We start from the raw sequence: 24,213 nt of genomic DNA, 5'->3' as shown, positions 1-24,213 counted from the left end.
CTCACATCGCATTACCTGGCATTGCCTCACCTCGCCTTGCTCTCGCCTCGCCTCGCATTGCTTCGCCTCGCCCTCGCCCTCGCCTCGCCTCGCCTCACCTCGCCTCGCCTCGCCTCGCCTCGCCTCGCCCTCGCCTCGCCTCGCCTCACCTCGCCTCGCATTGGTTAGCCTCGCCTCGCCCTCGCCTCGCCTCGCCTCACCTCGCCTCGCCTCGCCTCGCCTCGCCTCGCCTCGCCTCGCCTCGCCTCGCCTCGCCCTCGCCTCGCATTGCCTCGCCTCGCCTCGCCGCTCAGCGTTTGCAGACTTTACACTGCTCTCTCGCAGCAGTGGAGGCGAATATGCCAGAAAGACGGCCATCTTGAAAAATGGCAGCCACACTCAAAGAAAATGATTCATTGGATGAACACAATTAAAATGTTCGCAGGATTTCCATCCAAAAAATACATGTAGCCCAAACTCAAATCAAGTACACGTATACATGATAATATATCTGAGATTGTCCAACTTGTTTTGTTCCTTCAGATCCAGCCAAACCTGAAGTATTCTGTGTAAACCAGTATAACTGAGTTTGTTCAACTCGTTTTTTTGTCCGATATATCAAATAAATTGGCTGCCCACTAATAAGCAGTTTACATTTTTGTTATCTTCATCTTGTGATTGCTTGCAGACACAGTCCTGTCATGGCCCACATGGACTGATGCTGCAGGGAGTCTCAGGCCTTTTCTACACCCAGAGGCCATCCAGAACTTTTCAGTTGAAGTGTAATTTTGGAGTCGAAGCAGGAGCAGATTAAACGCACAACACTTCTCATGCCAGGTTTGACATGAAAAGTAACTCAAGTATTTAGATTAACAACAACAAGAACACAACAAAACACAACTACCAATAACACTACTGACATCAGAATGTCAATGTTTAAATTTTGAATATTTCATCCCAAACTCCCATGATGCATTGCGGCACGACCATCAGGGGCTTGGATCACTTGTTTGAGTGCATCTTGAATTTCAGGTGGCCAGTGTACAGAGTGCTTGTGCCAGGTTTGGTGCTTGGATCACATTCTGAACGGTAGTTTGATGATATGCTGCACAATGAGGGAACTGGCTCCGAGCCAGGACCCGCCTGGACCCGCCTCCCCGTCTCCACCTGCTTCATTGGTTGTCTGGAGCCATCTGAGGGGATTTTCTGTCCAGAGGAGCTTCGCCATACTGTCCAACTTGGAAAGGAAGACTAATTGCCTGCTTCTAGGAAAGAGAAAGGACATTTTAATAATAATCTGCGGGAGCGAACGGCTGGTTCTCACATTCATAGGATAGACCTGAGATCCAGGTGGAGTTCTGTGTTCTGCCACGCCCCCCCCCCCCCCCCCCCCCCCCCCCCCCCCCCTTTGTTTGCTGGCCACCTGAGCTGCTCTCAGCTCAGTGGAATCTCTGTAGCGTTGCTGCTGGCATGGCTCCGGCTCCGGTGCTGCTGCTGCTGTGTTTCCTTCCTCTCTCTGAGTCCTTCAGCTCAGGCCTGGTTCTGGACAGCTGTGAGGACATGACGCCTCGTCATTCAGGACTGCGTCCCCAGACGGACACGTCGCCTTTCACCGTCAGCTTCAGGGTGGGACGGGACATCACAGGTGAGTCCTGCTCTCTGCTCTCAGGGCTCAGTCCTCCAGGGACTCCTCCAGTCTCCAGCATTCCCTCGTCCCCCTACAGGTCTGGAGGTCCAGCAAACTGTCTCAGCCTGGACTCTGTCCTGATCTACTGAGATACTGAAATCTAGGTCTGTGGTTCCAGAGCAGCTGATTCAGAGTGGTTTCCTCCAGAGTGAGGCCAGTGTGTCTGAACTATCAGAGGACGGTATCGAATGGAGCCCTGATTCCATGGGTTACCATGACGACAGGAACCGGAGGGAGGGGTCTTCATGTTAACGCGCTCATTTGAGCATGTTGTTAGAAAGTAGTGTAAAATCCTGCAAAACAGAGGGAGGACAGTTTTAATCACAGTGGTGCTCCAGGAGAAAACTGCCTGAATGCAGAAGAAGAACTGATTCACTTCAGGTGAATTTGGGAGAGCGCTCTTCTGAAAAAGTCTTCTGCTCTTTCATCCTCTGCCGGACGGTTTCCATCAAGTGACGCTGAGGTCTCAAAGGTTTCAAACACTCGTAGAACAGAGGACACTCGTCTCCGGACGGAGAACACTCGTCTCCGGACGGAGGACACTCGTCTCCGGACGGAGGACACTCGTCTCCGGACGGAGGACACTCGTCTCCGGACGGAGGACGTGTTCAGCCAGCCGTGGTCATGTCTCCGTGTGGCTGCAGAGCCAGGCTGCCTCGTCCTTCCACTTGTCTGTTCTCCAGGACTTCTTGGGGTTTTTCCACGGCAGGGCGGTGTAAAGCTGTCACACACACCAGGTGTGTTTCGGTACATCCAGACACTGACAGCCTGATGATTGCTGCAGTTCGTGTTGTAAATTCAGGACAAATAGTTATTCATATGAATAATAAGGATCATGTGACTACTACTAGTGACGATAACAAAAGCTAAGATCCTCCTTCATTCGTCCCACAGTGGGAAACTCTGCAATCATAATTAGATTGTATTTTTTTTTTTTTTTTTTTTTGCCTTCCCTCCAATGTTCTGAGGCCCCCCTAGCGCCCCCTGGAGGCCCTCCAGGGGGCTGTGGTACCAACTATGTAAACCACTGGTCAAGTCACACACTGGTGACCAGATTTCCTGAACGCCATGTTCACAGCCCAGAGTATAAACCTGGAAGCTCCAACCATGACATCTGTTTTCAAGCAATCTCCATTTATTAGCAAACATGTTAATGATGTGAACATCAACGCAGAACTCTTCCTTCTCTGGCGGGTTCAGGGCCAGTCTGGAACAGGAACAGAGTGTAAAACCCGTCCAACGATAGAAAGCAGCCCAAACCTCCAGCTCTGCACGGTAAAACCACGAAAACCGCATCTGCAAGTTAAAAAACACGTCTGGAGAGCTGGAGAGGATCTGGTAGATCCTGGTCCGAACCCTATATGAACCCAGGACTCCGGTAGATCCTGCAGAACCCTCCAGCTCCCAGGACTCTGGTAGGGGACCCAGCTGGAAGGAGAACCCGCCCAGATAGGGAGAGAACACACAGCCTGCTTGGTGATACAGACCCCAGCTGTTTGTCTGTTTGTTTGTTTGTTTGTTTGTTTACAGTCCTGCTGCAGGCTCCAGCCTCCACGCCCTTCGTGGGTTTCCTGCTTCAGGCGAGAGCAGTGGGTTCTGGGTCTCCTGTGGGTTCCTTCGGGATGGGGTCAGAGTCCGCCCAGCTGCTCAGCTGCAGGAACAGGCCGGTGAGTCTCTGGCGTTCTCGAGCTTGAGAGCTGTGGTGGTGAGTGTTGGCCTGTCAGCGACACTGAGCACTGATGGCACTGTGTGAATGAAGCTGGATACTGCAGAGCCTTCATTATTTTGAATCTATTTATTAATCCCTGAGGGACATTCTTGAGTGGACGTGGTTCGTCTGAGGTTCAGTGTTTTTTTTTTCAAAGACACTTTTTTTTGATGCGTGGACTGTGGACGGGAGGAATCAAACCCGGGAGCTCTGTCAGCCCAGTCAGCTGGTTCAATAAAAAACCTCCTCATACGTCAGACGCTGACAGTCTAAACATGTCGAAACGAAAATAAAGATCTGCCGAAGTAAAAGACAACAGCAGTCCACTCTGCTCTGAACATGAGGGAGCTGTCTCGGACCGAGTGGAGAACCCGTCCTCAGCCTGAAGCAGCTGCTCACACCATACTGAGTCAGAAAGGCAGAAGCTCTCCTGGTTTTCTTACAGCAGTAGGAGAGAAACACCAGAAGATAAATGAATAGAACAGAAGGAATGAATGATTCCCTGAGGCCAGGCCTGGGACGCAGCTGGACAGAGCCGGACGGACCGGTCCTGGCAGCAGCTGTGGAATGTTATCAGAGTGGTGATGGACAGGACAGGTGTCCCACAGGGACCCGTCTGGGACGGCCCGCTGGAGCCTGGACCAGAGGAGGGACCGCTATCTGCCACGAGATGGAGCTTCAGGTCCAGGTGGAACCAGAGGGACAGGGTACAGGAAGGACCAGAGGGACAGGCTGGACGGATACCAGCCTCACCGACTGGAGCAAGAGGTGGACCCGGGACAGGGCCCAGGACAGGGCCCGGGACAGGGCCCGGGACACGACCCAGGACGCTGTGTGCCCGTCACCAGAGAGCTGGAGAAACAGCAGGATGAGACCAGGAGCAGGATCTAATCATCTGGATTCATACCTATTCAGCAGACAAGGAGAACCCTGCAGAACCAGACCCAGAGGAAAACCCTGCAGAACCAGACCCAGAGGAAAACCCTGCAGAACCAGACCCAGAGTAGAACCCTGTAGAACCGGACCCAGAGGAGAACCCTGCAGAACCGGACCCATAGGAAACCTTAGCTCAGTTTGACTGAAGCTGTTTTATCAAATAAAACTGAGGACTTTACCTTTTTGTCTGAACCTGCTTTTGGGTTCAATCCAGTTTTCCTGACACCTGAGAACCAGGTTCTCCTGGGGCAGAGGGAGGAACAGCTCTTTAAGACATCATGGCATCTGACTAATAAGAAGGATTTAAAATTATGTTCTAGATTTAGCAGGACCTGATCCTGGACTGATGTGTTCTCTTCTCTGGTTCCTGTTTGAAGTCTACTGCAGCATTTTGATCATCTGAAGACTTTTAACTCAATTCTTGGTTGAGAACCACAATAATCTGGTCTGGAGGAAGAAATGAAGGACTAATGTTTCAGCGTCACTCTGAGTCTAAATGTCCTAATTTTAGAGACTTTACAGGAGAAGAGAGGAGGTTCTGAGGACTGGTCTAGTGAGGACCTGGACGAGAAGACCTGGTCTACAGTACATCCAGGTTCCTCCCAGTGGTTCTGGTCCTGGTCTACAGTCAGTCCAGGTTCCTCTCAGTGGTTCTGGTCCTGGTCTACAATCAGTCCAGGTTCCTCTCAGTGGTTCTGGTCCTGGTCTACAGTCAGTCCAGGTTCCTCTCAGTGGTGCTGGTCCTGGTCTACAATCAGTCCAGGTTCCTCTCAGTGGTGCTGGTCCTGGTCTACAGTCAGTCCAGGTTCCTCTCAGTGGTTCTGGTCCTGGTCTACAGTCAGTCCAGGTTCCTCTCAGTGGTGCTGGTCCTGGTCTACAGTCAGTCCAGGTTCCTCTCAGTGGTTCTGGTCCTGGTCTACAGTCAGTCCAGGTTCCTCTCAGTGGTGCTGGTCCTGGTCTACAGTCAGTCCAGGTTCCTCTCAGTGGTTCTGGTCCTGGTCTACAGTCAGTCCAGGTTCCTGCTGGATGTTCAGATCATTTCTTTCTCAGGAGTTTTAAATAAAATAACTTCTGTTTAATTTTAGTTCAGAAGTAGAAAATTCATCAGTTCATCCAGACTTCTGTCCTTCAGCCTGGTGTGTGTGTGTGTGTGTGTGTGTGTGTGTGTGTGTGTGTGTGTGTGTGTGTGTGTGCGTGCGTGCGTGCGTGCGTGCGTGCGTGCGTGCGTGTATAGAACTCGGCGGTGTCCCACAGGTCCGGGTCTCAGCAGCGGTCCCTGGAGGTGCCGTGGACGTGGGACCCATCAGGAGACGTGGCGGCCGTCCGGTTCCAGTGAGTCCTCCCTGTTGTCCCCCGTCTCTTCGTCCAGCTCGTCGTCCTGCAGGGTTCCAGCTCGGCTCCACTCTAACTGTGTGTGTGTGTGTGTGTGTGTGTGTGTGTGTTGCAGTGCCACCTTTGTGCAGAACTACGGGACGTTCTGGGTGGACGTGGTGAGCCCGGTGCTGTCTGTCTCCAACCAGACCGGCGACCAGCCTGTTTCCCAGGCCTCCCCTTCACCCCAGACATGGAGCACGGCTCCTGCAGCCCCGCCTCCTGCAGCTCCTGCAGCCCCGCCTCCTGCAGCTCCTCCAGCCCCGCCTCCTGCAGCTCCTGCAGCCCCGCCTCCTGCAGCTCCTGCAGCCCCGCCTCCTGGAGCTCCTCCAGCCCCGCCTCCTGCAGCTCCTGCAGCCCCGCCTCCTGGAGCTCCTCCAGCCCCGCCTCCTGCAGCTCCTGCAGCCCCGCCTCCTGGAGCTCCTCCAGCCCCGCCTCCTGCAGCTCCTCCAGCCCCGCCTCCTGGAGGCTCCAGCCAAGCTGAGGTGAAGCTGACCTGCTGTGGAGGCTGAACACACCACTGGACGGCTCTGTGCTCCAGTCCCTCTGGAACCTGGTCTGGTCCCTGTGGAACCTGGTCTGGTCCCTGTGGAACCTGGTCTGGTCTGGTCCCTCTGGAACCTGGTCCATTAGCATGTTCTATCTGAGGAGTGCAGCTGAGCGATGAGCCGGTTCAGAGTGTTCTGTCCAGAACCTGAGCAGCACCTCGCTGGCTGTGTTCTGTGTGCTTCTGTTCTCCAGGCAGAGTTCTCCAATACTTGCAGAACTTTGCATTTGTGCTTTTAAATTCATATCCGATGCTGAAGCGGTGATTGTTGAATAAAGCTGTAAAGCGTGAATCACTTCACGTCTCAGAGCAGCTGTACTTGTTATTTTCCGGTAGAGCCCTCCTCCTGGTTCTGTTCTACAGAACATCTCCTCTGCAGACTGTGGGCTGGTGAAGGTCTGCCTCTCCGAGCCGCCGGGCTGTGACCCCGCCCTCACTGCTTCCTGTCACTTCCTGTCGGCCATGGCGCTTCCTGGAGGGCCGGCGGTCCGCTACGAGCTGACGGGGCCCAGCGAGGGTTACGTATCTCTGGGACTTTCCAACGATCAGATCATGGTGAGTCTTTGAAAGGATTCACAGCCAGTCAGGAGGAGTGGAGAGGTTTTTCTCTGACGTCTCAGGAAGATTCATCACAGATCATACAGGTTTGAAGCAGGAAGGATTCCTTTCATTACAGGTTTCTACAAACCTGCCTGCCCCGGCTCCTCTGACTCTAATGCCCCGCTCACATCGGCAGCAAGTAGCACAGCGAGATTCGTGCGATCCGCCCCGGTTGGCCGTGTGTGCATTGTGTGACCCAACAGCGGCTGCCGTTGACTTTGCTTTTCTGTCGCCTTGATAAACCCGACAACGGCGTGGTGGCGAGTCCAGGCGACGTGTCTGGATTCATAATATTTTGCAGAGGCGTTCAGAGTACGGCGAGTTTCACCATTTACTCCAGGAGCTGCGCCAGGATGAAGGACGCTTTCAGCGGGACTTCCGTCTCTCCCGGTCCAGTTTGACGAGCTGCTGTCCCGCATCGGCGCTCTATTCCCCCGGGAACCCGACCTCTCAGTGAACTCACTGTTTAACAGTAAACACTGTTTCACCACAATCTGTTTACTCAGTTTACCGGGACCCGATCTCCTCACTGATCTTCCTCAAAGCAAGCTCCTTTTTATTCCTGTCCCTATAAAAATATGACGATGGGAGCTCAGGGCGAGCGTCGACCGCTGTGATCAGTTTCTCATCCATTTCTGGGGTTTCCCGGGTCTCCGGTCCGTCATAAACGACGCCATGTTGTCACGGGTGCGGGGTGGAAGGACCCAGGCGCAGGCAGCAGGCAGAGTTCAAAGGGGTTTATTGCAGGAATCCAGGGAACAGGAACGAGAGCTGAGGTGCAGGCAGGCACACGGAACACACGGACAACACACAACGAACCGACAAGGACAAGTGAGGGCTACAGGCTTTAAATAAGGTGGACACAGGTGAGGCACATTAGGGCACTAACGAGGAAGGAGACCAGGCAGGAGAACATAAGGAACAGACAAGAGAGACAGGGCACGGAAAAATGGGGAAAACAAAACCAAAACCGGCCCAGAGCGCCCCCACATGGCTGGAGGGGCACGGGGCGTGACACATGTAGAGCGGCTCTGTGATTGGTTCACCGCTCGCGAATTCGCTCAAAAGTTCAACTTCGAAACGCTGAAAATGTGCAGCGGCCACGCATTTCGAGTGGCCGCCGTGCGTTCCTTGAGAGTAGAGCGGCAGAGCGGCCGCCACTCAGTTTGCTGAATTCTCACCGTGTGACCGATGCTTCCTGCTGCTTCCCGATGCTTCCCATTGCTTCCTGATGCTTCCTGACGCTTCCTGATGCTTTCTGCTGCTTCCTGATGTTTCCTGACTCTCCTGATGCTTCCTGCTGCTTTCTGATGCGTTCTGCTGCTTCTTGCCGCTTCCTGCTGCTTCCTGCTGCTTCCCGCTGCTTCCTGATGCTTCCCGCTGCTCCCTGCTGCTCCCTGCGGCTTCCTGATGCTCCCTGCTGCTTCCTGACTCTCCTGCTGCTGCCTGCTGCTTCCTGATGCTTCCTGCTGCTTTCTGACTCTCCTGCTGCTTCCTGCTGCTTCCTGATGCTTCCTGATTCTCCTGCTGCTTCCCGATGCTTCCTGATGCTTCCTGATGCTTCCCGATGCTTCCCGATGCTTCCCGATGCTTCTCATTGCTTTCTGCTGCTTCCTGATGCTTCCTGACGCTTCCTGATGTTTCCTGACTCTCCTGATGCTTCCTGCTGCTTTCTGATGCTTCCTGCTGCTTCCTGCTGCTTCCTGATGCTTCCTGCTTCTTCCTGATACGTCCTGATGCTTCCTGATGCTTCCTGCTGCTTCTCGCTGCTTCCTGATGCTTCCCAATGCTTCCTGATGCTTCCTGCTGCTTCCCATTGCTTTCTGCTGCTTCCTGCTGCTTCCTGATGTTTCCTGACTCTCCTGATCCTTCCTGATGCTTCCTGCTTCTTCCTGATACTTCCTGATGCCTCCTGCTGCTTTCTGTTGCTTCCTGCTGCTCCCTGATGCCTCCTGCTGTTTCCTGTTGCTTCCTGCTGCTCCCTGATGCTTCCTGCTGCTTCCTGATGCTTCCCAATACTTCCTGATGCTTCCAGCTGCTTCCCGATGCTTCCCATTGCTTTCTGCTGCTTCCTGATGCTTCCTGCTGCTTCCCGATAATTCCCATTGCTTCCTGATGCTTCCTGACGCTTCCTGATACTTTCTGCTGCTTCCTGATGTTTCCTGACTCTCCTGATGCTTCCTGCTGCTTCCTGCTGCTTCCCGCTGCTTCCTGATGCTTCCCGCTGCTCCCTGCTGCTCCCTGCGGCTTCCTGATGCTCCCTGCTGCTTCCTGACTCTCCTGCTGCTTCCTGCTGCTTCCTGATGCTTCCTGCTGCTTTCTGACTCTCCTGCTGCTTCCTGCTGCTTCCTGATGCTTCCTGCTGCTTCCTGCTGCTTCCCGCTGCTTCCTGATGCTTCCCGCTGCTCCCTGCTGCTCCCTGCGGCTTCCTGATGCTCCCTGCTGCTTCCTGACTCTCCTGCTGCTTCCTGCTGCTTCCTGCTGCTTTCTGACTCTCCTGATGCTTCGTGCTGCTTCCTGCTGCTTCCTGCTGCTTCCTTTTGCTACCTGTTGCTTCCTGATGCTTCCCGATGCTTCCCGATGCTTCCCGATGCTTCTCATTGCTTTCTGCTGCTTCCTGATGCTTCCTGACGCTTCCTGATGTTTCCTGACTCTCCTGATGCTTCCTGCTGCTTTCTGATGCTTCCTGCTGCTTCCTGCTGCTTCCTGATGCTTCCTGCTTCTTCCTGATACTTCCTGATGCTTCCTGATGCTTCCTGCTGCTTCTCGCTGCTTCCTGATGCTTCCCAATGCTTCCTGATGCTTCCTGCTGCTTCCCATTGCTTTCTGCTGCTTCCTGCTGCTTCCTGCTGCTTCCTGATGTTTCCTGACTCTCCTGATCCTTCCTGATGCTTCCTGCTTCTTCCTGATACTTCCTGATGCCTCCTGCTGCTTTCTGTTGCTTCCTGCTGCTCCCTGATGCCTCCTGCTGTTTCCTGTTGCTTCCTGCTGCTCCCTGATGCTTCCTGCTGCTTCCTGATGCTTCCCAATACTTCCTGATGCTTCCTGATGCTTCCCGATGCTTCCCATTGCTTTCTGCTGCTTCCTGATGCTTCCTGCTGCTTCCCGATGCTTCCCATTGCTTCCTGATGCTTCCTGACGCTTCCTGATACTTTCTGCTGCTTCCTGATGTTTCCTGACTCTCCTGATGCTTCCTGCTGCTTTCTGATGCGTTCTGCTGCTTCCTGCTGCTTCCTGATGCTCCCTGCTTCTTCCTGATGCTTCCTGATGCTTCCTGCTGCTTCCTGATACTTCCCGCTGCTTCCTGATGCTTCCCGATGCTTCCTGATGCTTCCTGCTGCTTCCCGTTGCTTTCTGCTGCTTACTGATGCTTCCTGCTTCTTCCTGATACTTCCTGATGCTTCCTGTTGCTTCCTGCTGCTTCCTTATGCTTCCTGCTGCTTCCTGATGCTTCTTGACTCTCCTGATGCTTCCTGACTCTCCTGATGCTTCCTGCTGCTTCCTGATGCTTCCTGTTGCTTCCTGACTCTCCTGATCCTTCCTGTTGCTTCCTGCTGCTTCCTGATGCTTCCTGACTCTCCTGCTGCTTCCTGCTGGTTCCTGATGCTCCCTGCTTCTTACTGATGCTTCCTGATGTTTCCTGCTGCTTCCTGATACTTCCCGCTGCTTCCTGATGCTTCCCGATGCTTCCTGATGCTTCCTGCTGCTTCCCGTTGCTTTCTGCTGCTTAGTGATGCTTCCTGATGCTTCCTGACTCTCCTGATGCTTCCTGCTGCTTCCTGATGCTTCCTGTTGCTTCCTGACTCTCCTGATCCTTCCTGTTGCTTCCTGCTGCTTCCTGATGCTTCCTGACTCTCCTGCTGCTTCCTGCTGCTACCTGACTATCCTGATGCTTCCTGCTGCTTTCTGATGCTTCCTGATGCTTCCTGTTGCTTCCTGACTCTCCTGATGCTTCCTGCTGCTTCCTTTTGCTTCCTGTTGCTTCCTGTTGCTTCCTGACTCTCCTGATGCTTCCTGCCACTTCCTGATGCTTCCCAATACTTCCTGATGCTTCCTGCTGCTTCCCGATGCTTCCCATTGCTTTCTGCTGCTTCCTGATGCTTCCTGATGCTTCCTGCTGCTTCCCGATGCTTCCCATTGCTTCCTGATGCTTCCTGCTGCTTCCTGATTCTCCTGCTGCTTCCCGATGCTTCCTGATGCTTCCTGATGCTTCCCGATGCTTCCCGATGCTTCCCGATGCTTCTCATTGCTTTCTGCTGCTTCCTGATGCTTCCTGACGCTTCCTGATGTTTCCTGACTCTCCTGATGCTTCCTGCTGCTTTCTGATGCTTCCTGCTGCTTCCTGCTGCTTCCTGATGCTTCCTGCTTCTTCCTGATACTTCCTGATGCTTCCTGATGCTTCCTGCTGCTTCTCGCTGCTTCCTGATGCTTCCCAATGCTTCCTGATGCTTCCTGCTGCTTCCCATTGCTTTCTGCTGCTTCCTGATGCTACCTGCTGCTTCCTGATGTTTCCTGACTCTCCTGATCCTTCCTGATGCTTCCTGCTTCTTCCTGATACTTCCTGATGCCTCCTGCTGTTTCCTGTTGCTTCCTGCTGCTCCCTGATGCTTCCTGCTGCTTCCTGATGCTTCCCAATACTTCCTGATGCTTCCTGCTGCTTCCCGATGCTTCCCATTGCTTCCTGATGCTTCCCGATGCTTCCCATTGCTTCCTGATGCTTCCTGACGCTTCCTGATGCTTTCTGCTGCTTCCTGATGTTTCCTGACTCTCCTGATGCTTCCTGCTGCTTTCTGATGCGTTCTGCTGCTTCCTGCTGCTTCCTGATGCTCCCTGCTTCTTCCTGATGCTTCCTGATGCTTCCTGCTGCTTCCTGATACTTCCCGCTGCTTCCTGATGCTTCCCGATGCTTCCTGATGCTTCCTGTTGCTTCCCGTTGCTTTCTGCTGCTTACTGATGCTTCCTGCTTCTTCCTGATACTTCCTGATGCTTCCTGATGCTTCCTGTTGCTTCCTGCTGCTTCCTTATGCTTCCTGCTGCTTCCTGATGCTTCCTGACTATCCTGATGCTTCCTGACTCTCCTGATGCTTCCTGCTGCTTCCTGATGCTTCCTGTTGCTTCCTGACTCTCCTGATCCTTCCTGTTGCTTCCTGCTGCTTCCTGATGCTTCCTGACTCTCCTGCTGCTTCCTGCTGCTACCTGACTATCCTGATGCTTCCTGCTGCTTTCTGATGCTTCCTGATGCTTCCTGTTGCTTCCTGACTCTCCTGATGCTTCCTGCTGCTTACTTTTTCTTCCTGTTGCTTCCTGTTGCTTCCTGACTCTCCTGATGCTTCCTGCCACTTCCTGATGCTTCCCAATACTTCCTGATGCTTCCTGCTGCTTCCCGATGCTTCCCATTGCTTTCTGCTGCTTCCTGATGCTTCCTGATGCTTCCTGCTGCTTCCCGATGCTTCCCATTGCTTCCTGATGCTTCCTGACGCTTCCTGATGCTTTCTGCTGCTTCCTGATGTTTCCTGACTCTCCTGATGCTTCCTGCTGCTTTCTGATGCGTTCTGCTGCTTCCTGCTGCTTCCTGATGCTCCCTGCTTCGTCCTGATGCTTCCTGATGCTTCCTGCTGCTTCCTGATACTTCCCGCTGCTTCCTGATGCTTCCCGATGCTTCCTGATGCTTCCTGCTGCTTCCCGTTGCTTTCTGCTGCTTACTGATGCTTCCTGCTTCTTCCTGATACTTCCTGATGCTTCCTGTTGCTTCCTGCTGCTTCCTTATGCTTCCTGCTGCTTCCTGATGCTTCCTGACTCTCCTGATGCTTCCTGACTCTCCTGATGCTTCCTGCTGCTTCCCATTGCTTTCTGCTGCTTACTGCTGCTTCCTGATGCTTCCTGCTTCTTCCTGCTTCTTCCTGATACTTCCTTATGCTTCCTGATGCTTCCTGTTGCTTCCTGTTGCTTCCCGTTGCTTCCTGACTCTCCTGATGCTTCCTGCTGCTTCCTGATACTTCCTTTTCTTTCCTGTTGCTTCCTGCTGCTTCCTGCTGCTTCCTGCTGCTTCCTGATGCTTCGTGCTGCTTCCTGCTGCTTCCTGCTGCTTCCTGCTGCTTCCTTTTGCTACCTGTTGCTTCCTGATGCTTCGTGCTGCTTCCTGCTGCTTCCTGATGCTTCGTGCTGCTTCTTGCTGCTTCCTGCTGCTTCCTTTTGCTTCCTGTTGCTTCCTGATGCTTCCTGCTGCTTCCTGATGCTTCGTGCTGCTTCCTGCTGCTTCCTGCTGCTTCCTGCTGCTTCCTTTTGCTTCCTGTTGCTTCCTGATGCTTCCTGACTTTCCTGCTGCTTCCTGCTGCAGCCAACAGACAGGTTTAGATAGAATTCTGGTCTTCCTCCGTCTCCATGCTCTTCCTGGCCATCAGGTTGGATGTTTGACTCCATGTGATGATGCAGAGCCTGGCAGCAGCTCACAGTGTGTCTCCGCAGGGAAACGACGACATCTACATCTGCGTCCTGGGGGCGGAGGGGCTGGTGGAGGTGCGGCGGGCCTTCTCGGTGGGACGGACCGCTCCGCGCATGCTTCCTCTGGTAACCGGCCGTTTCCAGGTGGGGGCGCTGTGCTGTGGCCGGGCTTGATCCTCTGGGACTCCTCTCCGACAGGGAAATGTTTCTGATGTGAAAGCCTCGGAGCGGGACGGAGTCCTCTCCTGTTCCTTCACCTCCATGAACCTCATCTCCACTCAGAGGAGCTCCGGACTCAACACCAGCTACTACCTCATGTTTGCTCATGGACCCAGTCAGAATGGTAATCAAACCATCTGTTTTGTTTGTACTGTCTTTGTTCTGCCAAGCTCAGAAGTGTCAGCTAAACCACTTCAGCCTGTATTTTTACTAGCTGATAGCTTCATCTCTCCTCCTCCTCCTCCTCTCTCTGGAGGACAGAGGTCAGACGTGAGGGACGTTAGAGCGAGAGGCTGACTGTGAACTGTTGAGCAGGACGTTTGGAACCGTTGGAGGTCTGACTGGAGGCTTCATCTCTTCTTTCAGGTCACATCCAGTTCCACAGAAACACGTTCATCAGCTCCAGCAGGGTGGACATTTCCCAGCCTGCACCAGTCCAGACAGCAGGATGGCCTCACATCATCAGAGCCCACGGTGAGACAGCGTCCGTCCCCACTGTCCTCCACCTGGAGATTGGACCTTAAAGTAGGAACTCAATAACCACCCTCTACCCTGACTTTTAACCCCAGCCCTCTACCCTGACCTTTAACCCCAACCCCTGACTTTTAACCCCAGCCCTCTACCCTGACCTTTAACCCCAGCCCTCTACCCTGACCTTTAACCCCAACCCCTGACTTTTAACCCCAGCCCTCTACCCTGACCTTTAACCCCAGCCCTCTACCCTGACCTTTCACCCCAGCCCCTGACCTTTAACCCCAGCCCTCTACCCTGACCTTTAGCCCCAGCCCTCTACCCTGACCTTTAACCCCAGCCTTTTACCCTGACCTTTACCCCAGCCCTCTACCCTGACCTTTAGCCCCAGCCCTCTACCCTGACCTTTAAACCCAGCCTTTTACCCTGACCTTTAACCCCAACTCTCTACCTTGACCTTTAACCCTAACCCTTTAACCCCAGCCCTCTACCCTGACCTTTAAGCCCAACCCCTGACCTTTAACCCCAGCCCTCTACCCTGACCTTTAACCCCAGCCCTCTACCCTGACCTTTAAGCCCAACCCCTGACCTTTAACCCCAGCCCTCTACCCTGACCTTTAAACCCAGCCTTTTACCCTGACCATTAACCCCAACTCTCTACCTTGACCTTTAACCCTAACCCTTTAACCCCAGCCCTCTAACCTGACCTTTAACCCCAGCCCTCTGCCCTGAACTTTATAACCAACTCTACCCTGACCTTTAACCCCAATCCTCTACCTTAACCTTTAAACCCAACCCCAGACCTCTACCCCAACTCTACCCATAATCCCCAGCGGGATCCTGCTGCTGCTGATGTGATTTCTTCATTCATTTTATTGAGTGTGAATCTTGAGACATGATGCTGGACTTGACAGGGGGACAGACGGACAGGGGGACAGGAAGAGAGAGACAGACAGAGACAGAGAGTCGGCAATAATAAAGAGTGCAGCGAAGAGAGGAAGTACGACGATACAAGGATCCGTGGCCTGGCAGCGACTCTCCACAGTTTAGAGTGATTCATTTCATCTTGTTCTGTTTCCACCGGTTCAAATATGACGTAGAAATAAAAACACTTATTTCTGCCGATACTTTGTGGGACTTGAGACAGGATGGAGCGGTGATGAAGGGAGGATTCCCAAACATTAAACCAGAAACGCCGACGGGTCTTGATGCTGACGGTGTGTTTCAGGAGCTCTGATGCTGACGGTGTGTTTCAGGAGCTCTGATGCTAACGGTGTGTTTCAGGAGCTCTGATGCTAACGGTGTGTTTCAGGAGCTCTGATGCTAACGGTGTGTTTCAGGAGCTCTGATGCTGACGGTGTGTTTCAGGAGCTCTGATGCTGACGGTGTGTTTCAGGAGCTCTGATGCTGACGGTGTGTTTCAGGAGCTCTGATGCTGACGGTGTGTTTCAGGAGCTCTGATGCTGACGGTGTGTTTCAGGAGCTCTGATGCTAACGGTGTGTTTCAGGAGCTCTGATGCTAACGGTGTGTTTCAGGAGCTCTGATGCTGACGGTGTGTTTCAGGAGCTCTGATGCTGACGGCCTGGATGGGCTCAGGATCTGTGGGAATGATGGTGGCCAGGTATCTGAGAGGAGCTGGCAGCGAACACAGGCTGTGTGGAAAACAGCTGTGGTTCATGGTAAGACTGGATAATGACCGGAAATTCATTATTTCATTATGTCTGTCACTTGACGTGATGCTGTCTCTGAACGCTGTTTACGTAATGCTGTCTCTGCTGTCTCTTAATGTTGTTGATGTGACGCTGTCTCTGGACGCTGTTGACGTGACGCTGTCTCTGGACGCTATTGACGTGACGTTGTCTCTGAACGTTGTTTGTCTGGTGTTCACTGTGTCTCTCTGCAGATTCACGTCATGCTAATGAGTGTGACAGTAGCAGCCACTGTCGTTGCCTTCGTCCTGCCATTCTCTCACGTTAAGGCGTGGTCCGGGGTAAGTTCATCCTTCTTCGAAGTTTAATGATCTGGAAGTGGAAAACCCCCTACTACCGTCTCTTTGTCCCCACCCGACCAATAGGGAGCCCATCCTGTCCTGGGCTGTCTCCTCCTGACCTTCTCCTGCCTCCAGCCCCTGCTGGCGCTGCTGCGTCCCGGACCACATCACCCCCGGTACGTCTCCTCTCCTGCCTTTAAACTTCTGAATCACTGCTTCTTATTTTTGTTTCCAACCATGTCTCTCCAAGTACCTTCATCTACTAATAATAATGACTGACAGTGATTCAACATTTTTATTGATGTTACATATAACAAAGCTAATATGATTTTACATTACTGAAGTAAATAAATACATAAATAAATAAAGAAACAAATGTTGAAAACAAGTGCAGTGCACAGTGTCCAATATACCTCAGGCTAAGTCCCACATCAGTCCTTCTTTATCTTCTCCTGTGGGTTTTTGTATGATATATTTGATTTCAACCTGGCAAAGTCTGAACAGTCTGAACACCTGAAGTAACTCTAGAAACATCTCATCTAGAAACGTGAACAGTGGCAAAGGCTTGTCCAAGTCAGCTGAGTTAGGAAGAGTGACGGGGGAGGGGCTGAATCATGAATCAGTACCTGTTTGACCTGTTTGACCTGCTGAGATCTGATTTATGATCTGAATGATGTGAAGGAGTGCGGCTGTCTTCTGTGTGGATGGAGGGAGTTCCAGAAGACTCTGAAACCCAGATGGGTGCTATAGAGTATCTGCAGTCACGTGACCCGGAAGTAGCCAACCGGAGGACCGCCGCCATGTTGGAGTGAAAACAAACAGTGATACGCGCTGTCATCCATAGAGAGCAGTGCACACTCGGTGTTCTTTAACGTTGAAAATGTCGACTGATCAGGAGAGCAGGGATGTTGTTGTGTTGTCAGATCAAGTGGACAATCTTGACGTAACACACAAAGACCGGTACCGGGAGGAACTACGGATTTCAGGCTGCAGCAGGACCCGTATCCACGGCTGAGATTCAAGAACTCCCCGATCTGGAGGACGCCGACATTTACTGTTATCTAACCGACAGTTCTTCTGCGTACAAGAGCCTGGATTCCTACAAGTATTTGTTTTTTCTGGCTTCGTGGGAGCGCTGGGACAGTATCGAATCGTGAACACGGACAACGTTCCTATAAAGTCTAAGGTGCGTAGATCTGCTAACTTACATGTCAATGTTAAACTCCAGGCCAAAATACACTTGTTCATCATGGAAAAACTCACAGTCGGTGTTTCTATATGTTCGTTTCTGAGGAAAAGCGATCATCAGCAACACTGAAATGGTCCTAAGTTGTTGGCAATACAGAACTGGAATTGTTTTTTATAATGCTCTTCCCACATTTCACACACATTGTTGTCTTAAAAGGCAGTTTATTTAACAAGTTGGTGACTGAAGACAGCAGCCGCAGGAACTCCCGGTATTTTATAATTCAGCTGATTGTTTTTTTTCTTTTTTTCAACTGTACAGAGTGAAGCACAGTGAAGAACAGAGCAACACACACTCTGGTCTGAACACAGCCGCAGAGTGACAGCAGCCAGGACCTCCCAGAATCCCTCCTCACCTTTACTGAAGAGAATCTCCTTCCCAGAATCACACAGATTCAGTTCTGAGGCAAACAGGTATGAACACTGTCACATCACATCAGTTCAGTTGTGTCTGTTTTGTGAAATTATTTGAAATACTGACATTGAAACCACAGTGCCAAATGTCTTTATTACACATGCTCATGAATAATGGTCGATTTTTTATTACATTTCTTCTCTGGATATTTGGATGATACAAGATAAGTAGTGCATAAAATTGGTAATAACATGTGGGGGATCTTACATGGGAGCATAATATACTGGAGCTTGTTTGTCCTTTCCAGTGATGTTTTTAATGTGTTCATAAAGGTTTCATTGTTTTAAACTTTCAGGTGGGGGTGAGACCATGAAAACACAGCCTGTCACAGTCCCAGAATGCTGTGCAGCAGATCCACCAGGAAGCTGACGCTGCAGTGGTTGAAGCTGCCGGCCTGCACCTCCTGCCAGAACATCCACACTGAGGGGCCGCTCCAGACTCATGATAAAATGTCTTTGTTGTGGACATTGATCCTTGGAATCAAGTGTCCCTCCTACAGAGAAGATGACAGAATTAAACAATTTGCAGCTGAGAGGCCATTCTGCTGACAAACCATGTTCTCAAGTCTCCAGGTCTTTCAGAAGCAGATTAATAAATGTTCTGTATTGTTTAGAACTAAAAGAAGCATGTGACGAGAGAGAAAGACAGATCTTGTGTGGCTTATTAACGACATTTATTGCAGTGTTTGTCATTCTTTACATTCTTTAGGGTTAAATGTCAAACAATAAAATCCACCTGTACTTCAAGGCTCCCCATCATTTCTCACCTGTTCTAAAAAAATGTTCCTCATGTCTGGATTCCACAAGTAAGCATTTATCCATATAAACAGTGACTAGAAAAGCACAGTTGTTCCCATCAGCTTCCATTTCCAGGTCCACCACTGTCTCTGCTGCATGTCTTCTGGCTGGGGACGTCCTGAGAAGCTTCCTGCAGGGTTAACAACACTCTGCAGCTTCAGTGTGTCTTCTTCTTTTTGCGTCCTCTCTGTGCATGTAGCTTGAAGAGCTTGCTGTGTTTGTGGTTTTTGGGGGATGGCAGGTGTTGGAAGATCGATGGTGTGTATGCAGGAGACAGGATCGCTGCTGACAGGTCCTGAAACAATTTAGAAATGAGGAAAAAGAAAATCAACATTAAACTGCATATGCCACTCAGATAACGTTATGATCCCTGCTGAGGCTGATGTACCGAGTCCAGATTACTAAATTCATTAATATGGATCTCGATTGGTTCGTGATCCATATTAATTAATTTGGATCAACTAAAGCTGAGCGGCTGCAGCTTTGAGACTAACATGAGGACATTAAACGTGCGGAACACATTAGTCTGGGTGCAGAGGAGACCCGGGCTCTGCTGGAGGGGAGGGGGAGAGAAACGAGCCAGAGCCTCGATGAAGAGAGGAAAACGACAGGTTAAGGCTCCGATCAGCATGGACTAAAACACAGGACAGACAAGTCGAAATGTGCTGAAAGGAATTTTTAAACGGACAAAGCAGTTTTCAGGCCTGCATTTTGTTTGAGGATCTATTCTTGGTCTCAGAGCTTGGCCGTGGCTGGTTCTGCTGGTTCTGCCGTCTCTGCGAGGTTTACAGAACAGTACTAGAGGAAGAGACGCCTGATGGTATCAATCATCAGTTTAACAGAGGAAGAGGGCAAATATATAAAAGCACACACACCTCCAACAGAACGTTCGTCTGGTTCTTGCTGGTCGCCACTGCTTCGATGTGTGTTCCTCACCAGCAGGCCGAGGTGCAGCGATCCACTCCTCTCTCCGTTCTACATCTTCTGTAAACCTGGGGAACGACGGTCCTGCTTTATTCTCTCTGTAGCTGCTACACCAGCTGCTACACCAGCTGCTACACCAGCTGCTACACCAGCTGCTACACCCAGCTGCTACACCAGCTGCTACACCAGCTGCTACACCCGCTGCTACACCACCTGCTACACCAGCTGCTACACCCAGCTGCTACACCAGCTGCTACACCAGCTGCTACACCCAGCTGCTACACCACCTGCTACACCAGCTGCTACACCCAGCTGCTACACCAGCTGCTACACCAGCTGCTACACCCAGCTGCTACACCAGCTGCTACACCCAGCTGCTACACCCAGCTGCTACACCAGCTGCTACACCCAGCTGCTACACCAGCTGCTACACCAGCTGCTACACCCAGCTGCTACACCAGCTGCTACACCAGCTGCTACACCCGCTGCTACACCACCTGCTACACCACCTGCTACACCCAGCTGCTACACCAGCTGCTACACCAGCTGCTACACCAGCTGCTACACAGCTGAGAACCATTTTTTCACTACTTTGATGCGGACTTCTCTGTCGAACACACCAGAAACACTGTGTCGCTCCGGGTTTGTTTTCACTCCAACATGGCGGCGAAATCCCGGCATGCATTGCGAGGCCGGGTGTGACGTCAGCTGCAAATACTCCATACGCCTCTGGAGGCTGAGGCGTGATGTGGGGACGGCTCGCAGGCTAGCAGAGGCTGAGGAGTTTATTCACAGAGGGAGGTGGAGCTGGAGGTTTTTCTCGTCAGTGTGGTTTTGAACAGGGGTGACGTGGTCTGATGATGATCCAGGTGGCTGAGTTCTGAAGGATTTGCAGTCTGCTGATGAGTTTGTTGGGGGCTTTGGTGAAGGAGGGTGTTGCAGTAGTCAGTGCAGGACACTGAGGCTCTTGACCTGAAGGGAGAAGGAAACAGGGACCCTGTCTCCAGTGAAGGGTGGACCTGGAGTGTGTTACGGGTCTGGTAGTCTGGTACGGGGGCATTCGGAGCTGATGAGCAGAGCCTTGGCTTTCTTGCCATTCAGCTTCAGGTGGTTCCTGCTCATCCAGCTCCCGATGTCTTCAAGACAGGTGAAGATGGAGGCAGGGACGGCAGCAGTGGTTTGGATGATGAAGACCTGTGTGTCATCAGCATAGCAAAGAACCTGCACCTACTGTTGGAGACAGAGGACCAGCCTGTGGAGGACGGAAATAATGACAAGAAATGAGCCCAAGGCTGACCCCTGGGGGACACCCAATGAGACACCGAAACACCCTGACTTCTGATTCCTTAGTTCCATCAGTTGTCATGGTAAAGTAAGATGTGAACCAGGAGAGTCCAGCAACAGTGTCCCAGTGCTGGCCAGATGGGAGATGGTGTGGAATGCTGTGCTGAGTTACCCTGAGAACAGTAGGCCGTCTGGAGTCTGCTGCACCGGGGAGGTCATCAGTGACCAGGACTGTGTTTTGGTCCAAAACCAGATTGGAAAGGTTCATGGAGGTTGTTCGTGTCCAGGTGGGACTGTAGTCGTGCAGCAACAACACTTTAAGTGTTTTTCAGATGAAGGGAAGGTTGGAGACGGACTAGTAGAGGTTCAGGTCAGCACCAGGTTCTTTCAGATGTTCTCCTGTTCAGCAGTAGAGAGCTGCAGGTGTTCTATCATTCCGGTGTAGCGGTCTGTCTGCTCTACTTGACGGTGTGCTGAGGAGGCAGGAAACAGAAGAATGACGCCACACATCTGGACAAACTAGTGAGGAAGACCGGTCTGCTGTGAGAACAGAACTGGACGGTCCAACAGCTGTACAGAACAGACCAACAGGTCCAGACCAGGAACTGCACAGAACTCAGAGTACCAGGTCCAGACCAGGAACTGCACAGAACGCGGAGTACCAAGTCCAGACCAGGAACTGCACAGAACCCAGAGTACCAGGTCCAGACCAGGAACTGCACAGAACCCAGAGTACCAAGTCCAGACCAGGAACTGTACAGAACCCAGAGTACCAGGTCCAGACCGGGAACTGTTCAGAACGCGGAGTACCAGGTCTGGACATCGATGGAGTCAGCTCAGCCTGTCACTGAATCCACCTGCATGCACCAGCAGGAAGCGGAGCTGGAAGGCCAGTAGCCACCAAGAAGGGTCCAAAATTCAGAATATCTTTAACAGATTATAAACTGTCAAACAATAATTCTATCAATTATATAAAAGAGACATGGGAAATGTATCGTAACAGACAGATCTCAGATGAAAAGTGGCAAAATCTGTGGAGAATACACCAAACATCCACCATCTGGTGGATACGGTGGGAGCTCTGCTGGAAACCTGGTCTTATTTTTTATCTTGTCCAAGCTGAAGAGCACATACTTGAGTATAAATCTGAGATGCTGGAAAAAATGTTGAGCATTAAACACAGGTTATGTACACATAGTTTTGAAATGTGCTAAAAAGCAGAGGTTTTGGAAAAGTGTTGATATAGCTCTGCAGACACTGAAGAATGGCCTCCGTATGAATCCGGTGGGACTCTGAAGAGGACATGGTCCACAGAGTCCACAATGGAAACGATGTGAAATAAACCTCTCAACCTGGGATCAATGGACAGAGATCACAGAAGGAATCCATATAACGGAACAACTGACACACTGAACAAAAAGCAGCGAGAAGGCTGAGAGGAATTTTCTCCAACCTCCAACACAGACAGACAGTTGATGTAGAGGACAAAGCTGAGAGGAACGATGGAAAAAATGCAGCTCTCAACAGGACAGGACTCTTCCTTTCTCTTTGTTTGACATGCATTTCTCAGTAATGAGAAGGCTGTGTTGTCTGTGACAGGAGGTTTCTGTTCAGCTGGTCTCATGCTCTGATGGCGGGGCTGGTAAAGGTGTTATCAGGTCAGTTCACCTCAGTCACTGCTGCTTTCCTGCATGTGCTCGGAGTCTCTGACTCGGTGTTTCTCCACAGTGGCCAGCATCTTCACCGGCCTGCAGGTGATGGACGGCTCTGTGCAGCGGTGGCTGCTGAAGGTGATGGGAGGATTTGTGGCCTGGGAGGTTTTGTTCTTCCTCCTGCTGGAGCTCCAGGCGCTGTGGATCAGGGCCAGAGGAGGTGAATTTCTTTCCCTCTCTGCACACGAAGAGCAGGTTCCTAAAACAGTGTGAGCTTTCTGGATCTTATCGGCCTCGATGCTCCAGATCAGAGGCGGTCCAGGTTCTGGTCTTCTTTAGCCGTCCGTTTGGTTCTGGACCTGCTTTGGCTTTATTTCCTCCTCTTTATTCCAAACGAACATCAAGTCGGGGCTTCATTTTATGTCAAACTAGTCATCGTCTTTGCTCTGAATTGCAGAAACCACGGCAGCGCAGAAGTCAGAGAGGGTGAGAGAAAAAGTCTCACAGTGAAGAATGGAAATGATGAGCAGCAGTCAGACGCTGTTTCTGTGTTTTTTCAGGCCCGGCTGGATGTGGTCCTGGTGAGCCTGTTCTGTGGGGGAAACCTTCCATTTCTGCTGGCCCTGTTGGTTGGAATTGGGAGGTCATAGGTCAACAGCAACCCCTCAAGAACAAACAAACAAACAAAAAAAGCCTTTTTTATTCCTGACATTCATCTGATGAAGAGAAAACCAGGGAGAGGTGGCAGTGACCTTTGACCCTCTGATCCACTGGACCGGTCTGACATGGTTACGTGTTTCAAGTGAAAAAGCTTCGATCTACGTTTTTGCTTCAGAAAAGTCTCATATTTACACGGTGACATTCTGACAACAATGTCTGTTTCCATGACAACATGGAAATTACTGCTCGTGATTGTTTTTCACCAATAAATGAAAGTAGTAAAGCAGTGTTGGAGTAGGAACAGTGAGTCTGTTTCCACACTGAAGCGAGTCCAGCTCTGCCGTTCATGGACAGATGTTAAAAATGAAGTAACTGTGGTGTTGTCTGTTTATCTTATGTGTCGGTGTTTAACCCTGAATGGGAAACAAACTAATACAGGAGTGAATTCAACATTTTGACCTCCAGTGCTTGTTCAAGGGTTTTTCTGTACTTTACAGTCAACATGAAGATAAATGATCAGCATTAAATCAGGCTCCAGGTTTCTTTTCGTTGCTCAGGTTTCTGTTGCAGGGTCCTTGATGCCATGTGGCTCCTCGTAGCGCTGCAGCGCTCCCCCATGCTGGACTTCACCGGTGCTTCTCGTACGTCCAGCCAGCTCTGCATTCTCCTTCCTCAAACCCCGTCACACTGAGGAGCTGGCTCCGCCGGGCCACGGTGCTGGGTGGACCAACTGAAGAACTGAAGAAGAAGAACTGATGTCTCACCAGCGGCAGCTGCAGACAGAGAGTTCTCGGTTCACGTGCATGGCGTGCGCTACACCATGATGAAGGCCTTCCAGCCAGGCAGAGCTGGCAGAGCGAGGTCTGATGTTACAGAGACGACGTTCTGTTCTCCTGAATCCAGTCTGATCTGGTTTACATCTCACATCCTCGTGGACTGAGGGTGGGTTTATCGTTTCAGATTAAATTCCATGCAGATTGCCCCTCTGGACCAGAACCACTATGTATGAGTTAAACAGTGTAAACAGCAGGTGAACCATCATTTCTACCTGTGATTTAGAGGAGGAAGATGCCTGGACTGCACACTGGACGAAGTTATTTCACACCATCAAAGAACCTTCACTGCTGCCACATCTTCACTGATCGACGATGAGGAAGAATAAAAAGATACAGCAGCAACAGTCCGACCAGACACTGAGAGATGAGTCTGAGAGTGTCATGATCGGTGTGCCATTAGACCCAGAATCAGAGAGACCAGAACCAGGGCTGATGTTTGTACAGGTTTAC

General features: G+C 51.5%; 1 protein-coding gene across 1 annotated transcript; it reads left to right on the top strand.

The window, feature by feature from the left end:
• Positions 1-1,449: 1,449 nt before the first annotated feature.
• On the top strand, positions 1,450-22,917 carry LOC115394277 (putative ferric-chelate reductase 1). The gene is made up of 12 exons (XM_030099562.1): positions 1,450-1,624; positions 3,197-3,333; positions 6,592-6,783; positions 13,294-13,395; positions 13,468-13,612; positions 13,855-13,962; positions 15,524-15,639; positions 15,864-15,950; positions 16,035-16,126; positions 22,215-22,273; positions 22,344-22,477; positions 22,828-22,917. The coding sequence occupies exons 1-12, from the start codon at positions 1,450-1,452 to the stop codon at positions 22,915-22,917; spliced, it is 1,437 nt and encodes a 478-aa protein (XP_029955422.1).
• The last annotated feature ends 1,296 nt before the right edge of the window (positions 22,918-24,213 follow it).

This window comes from Salarias fasciatus, chromosome 9 (genome assembly GCF_902148845.1).
Source record: "Salarias fasciatus chromosome 9, fSalaFa1.1, whole genome shotgun sequence".
Lineage (NCBI taxonomy): Eukaryota > Metazoa > Chordata > Actinopteri > Blenniiformes > Blenniidae > Salarias > Salarias fasciatus.
This window is presented reverse-complemented; position numbering and strand designations above follow the sequence as displayed.

What these genes read in the sequence shown, in the direction of transcription:
- LOC115394277 (XM_030099562.1), top strand. Translation starts at nt 1,450, where the DNA reads ATGGCTCCGGCTCCGGTGCTGCTGCTGCTGTGTTTCCTTCCTCTCTCT. An exon ending in CTCCGCGCATGCTTCCTCTG is followed by an intron (nt 13,396 to 13,467) that starts GTAACCGGCCGT and finishes CCTCTCCGACAG; the next exon opens with GGAAATGTTTCTGATGTGAA. An exon ending in TCACATCATCAGAGCCCACG is followed by an intron (nt 13,963 to 15,523) that starts GTGAGACAGCGT and finishes GGTGTGTTTCAG; the next exon opens with GAGCTCTGATGCTGACGGCC.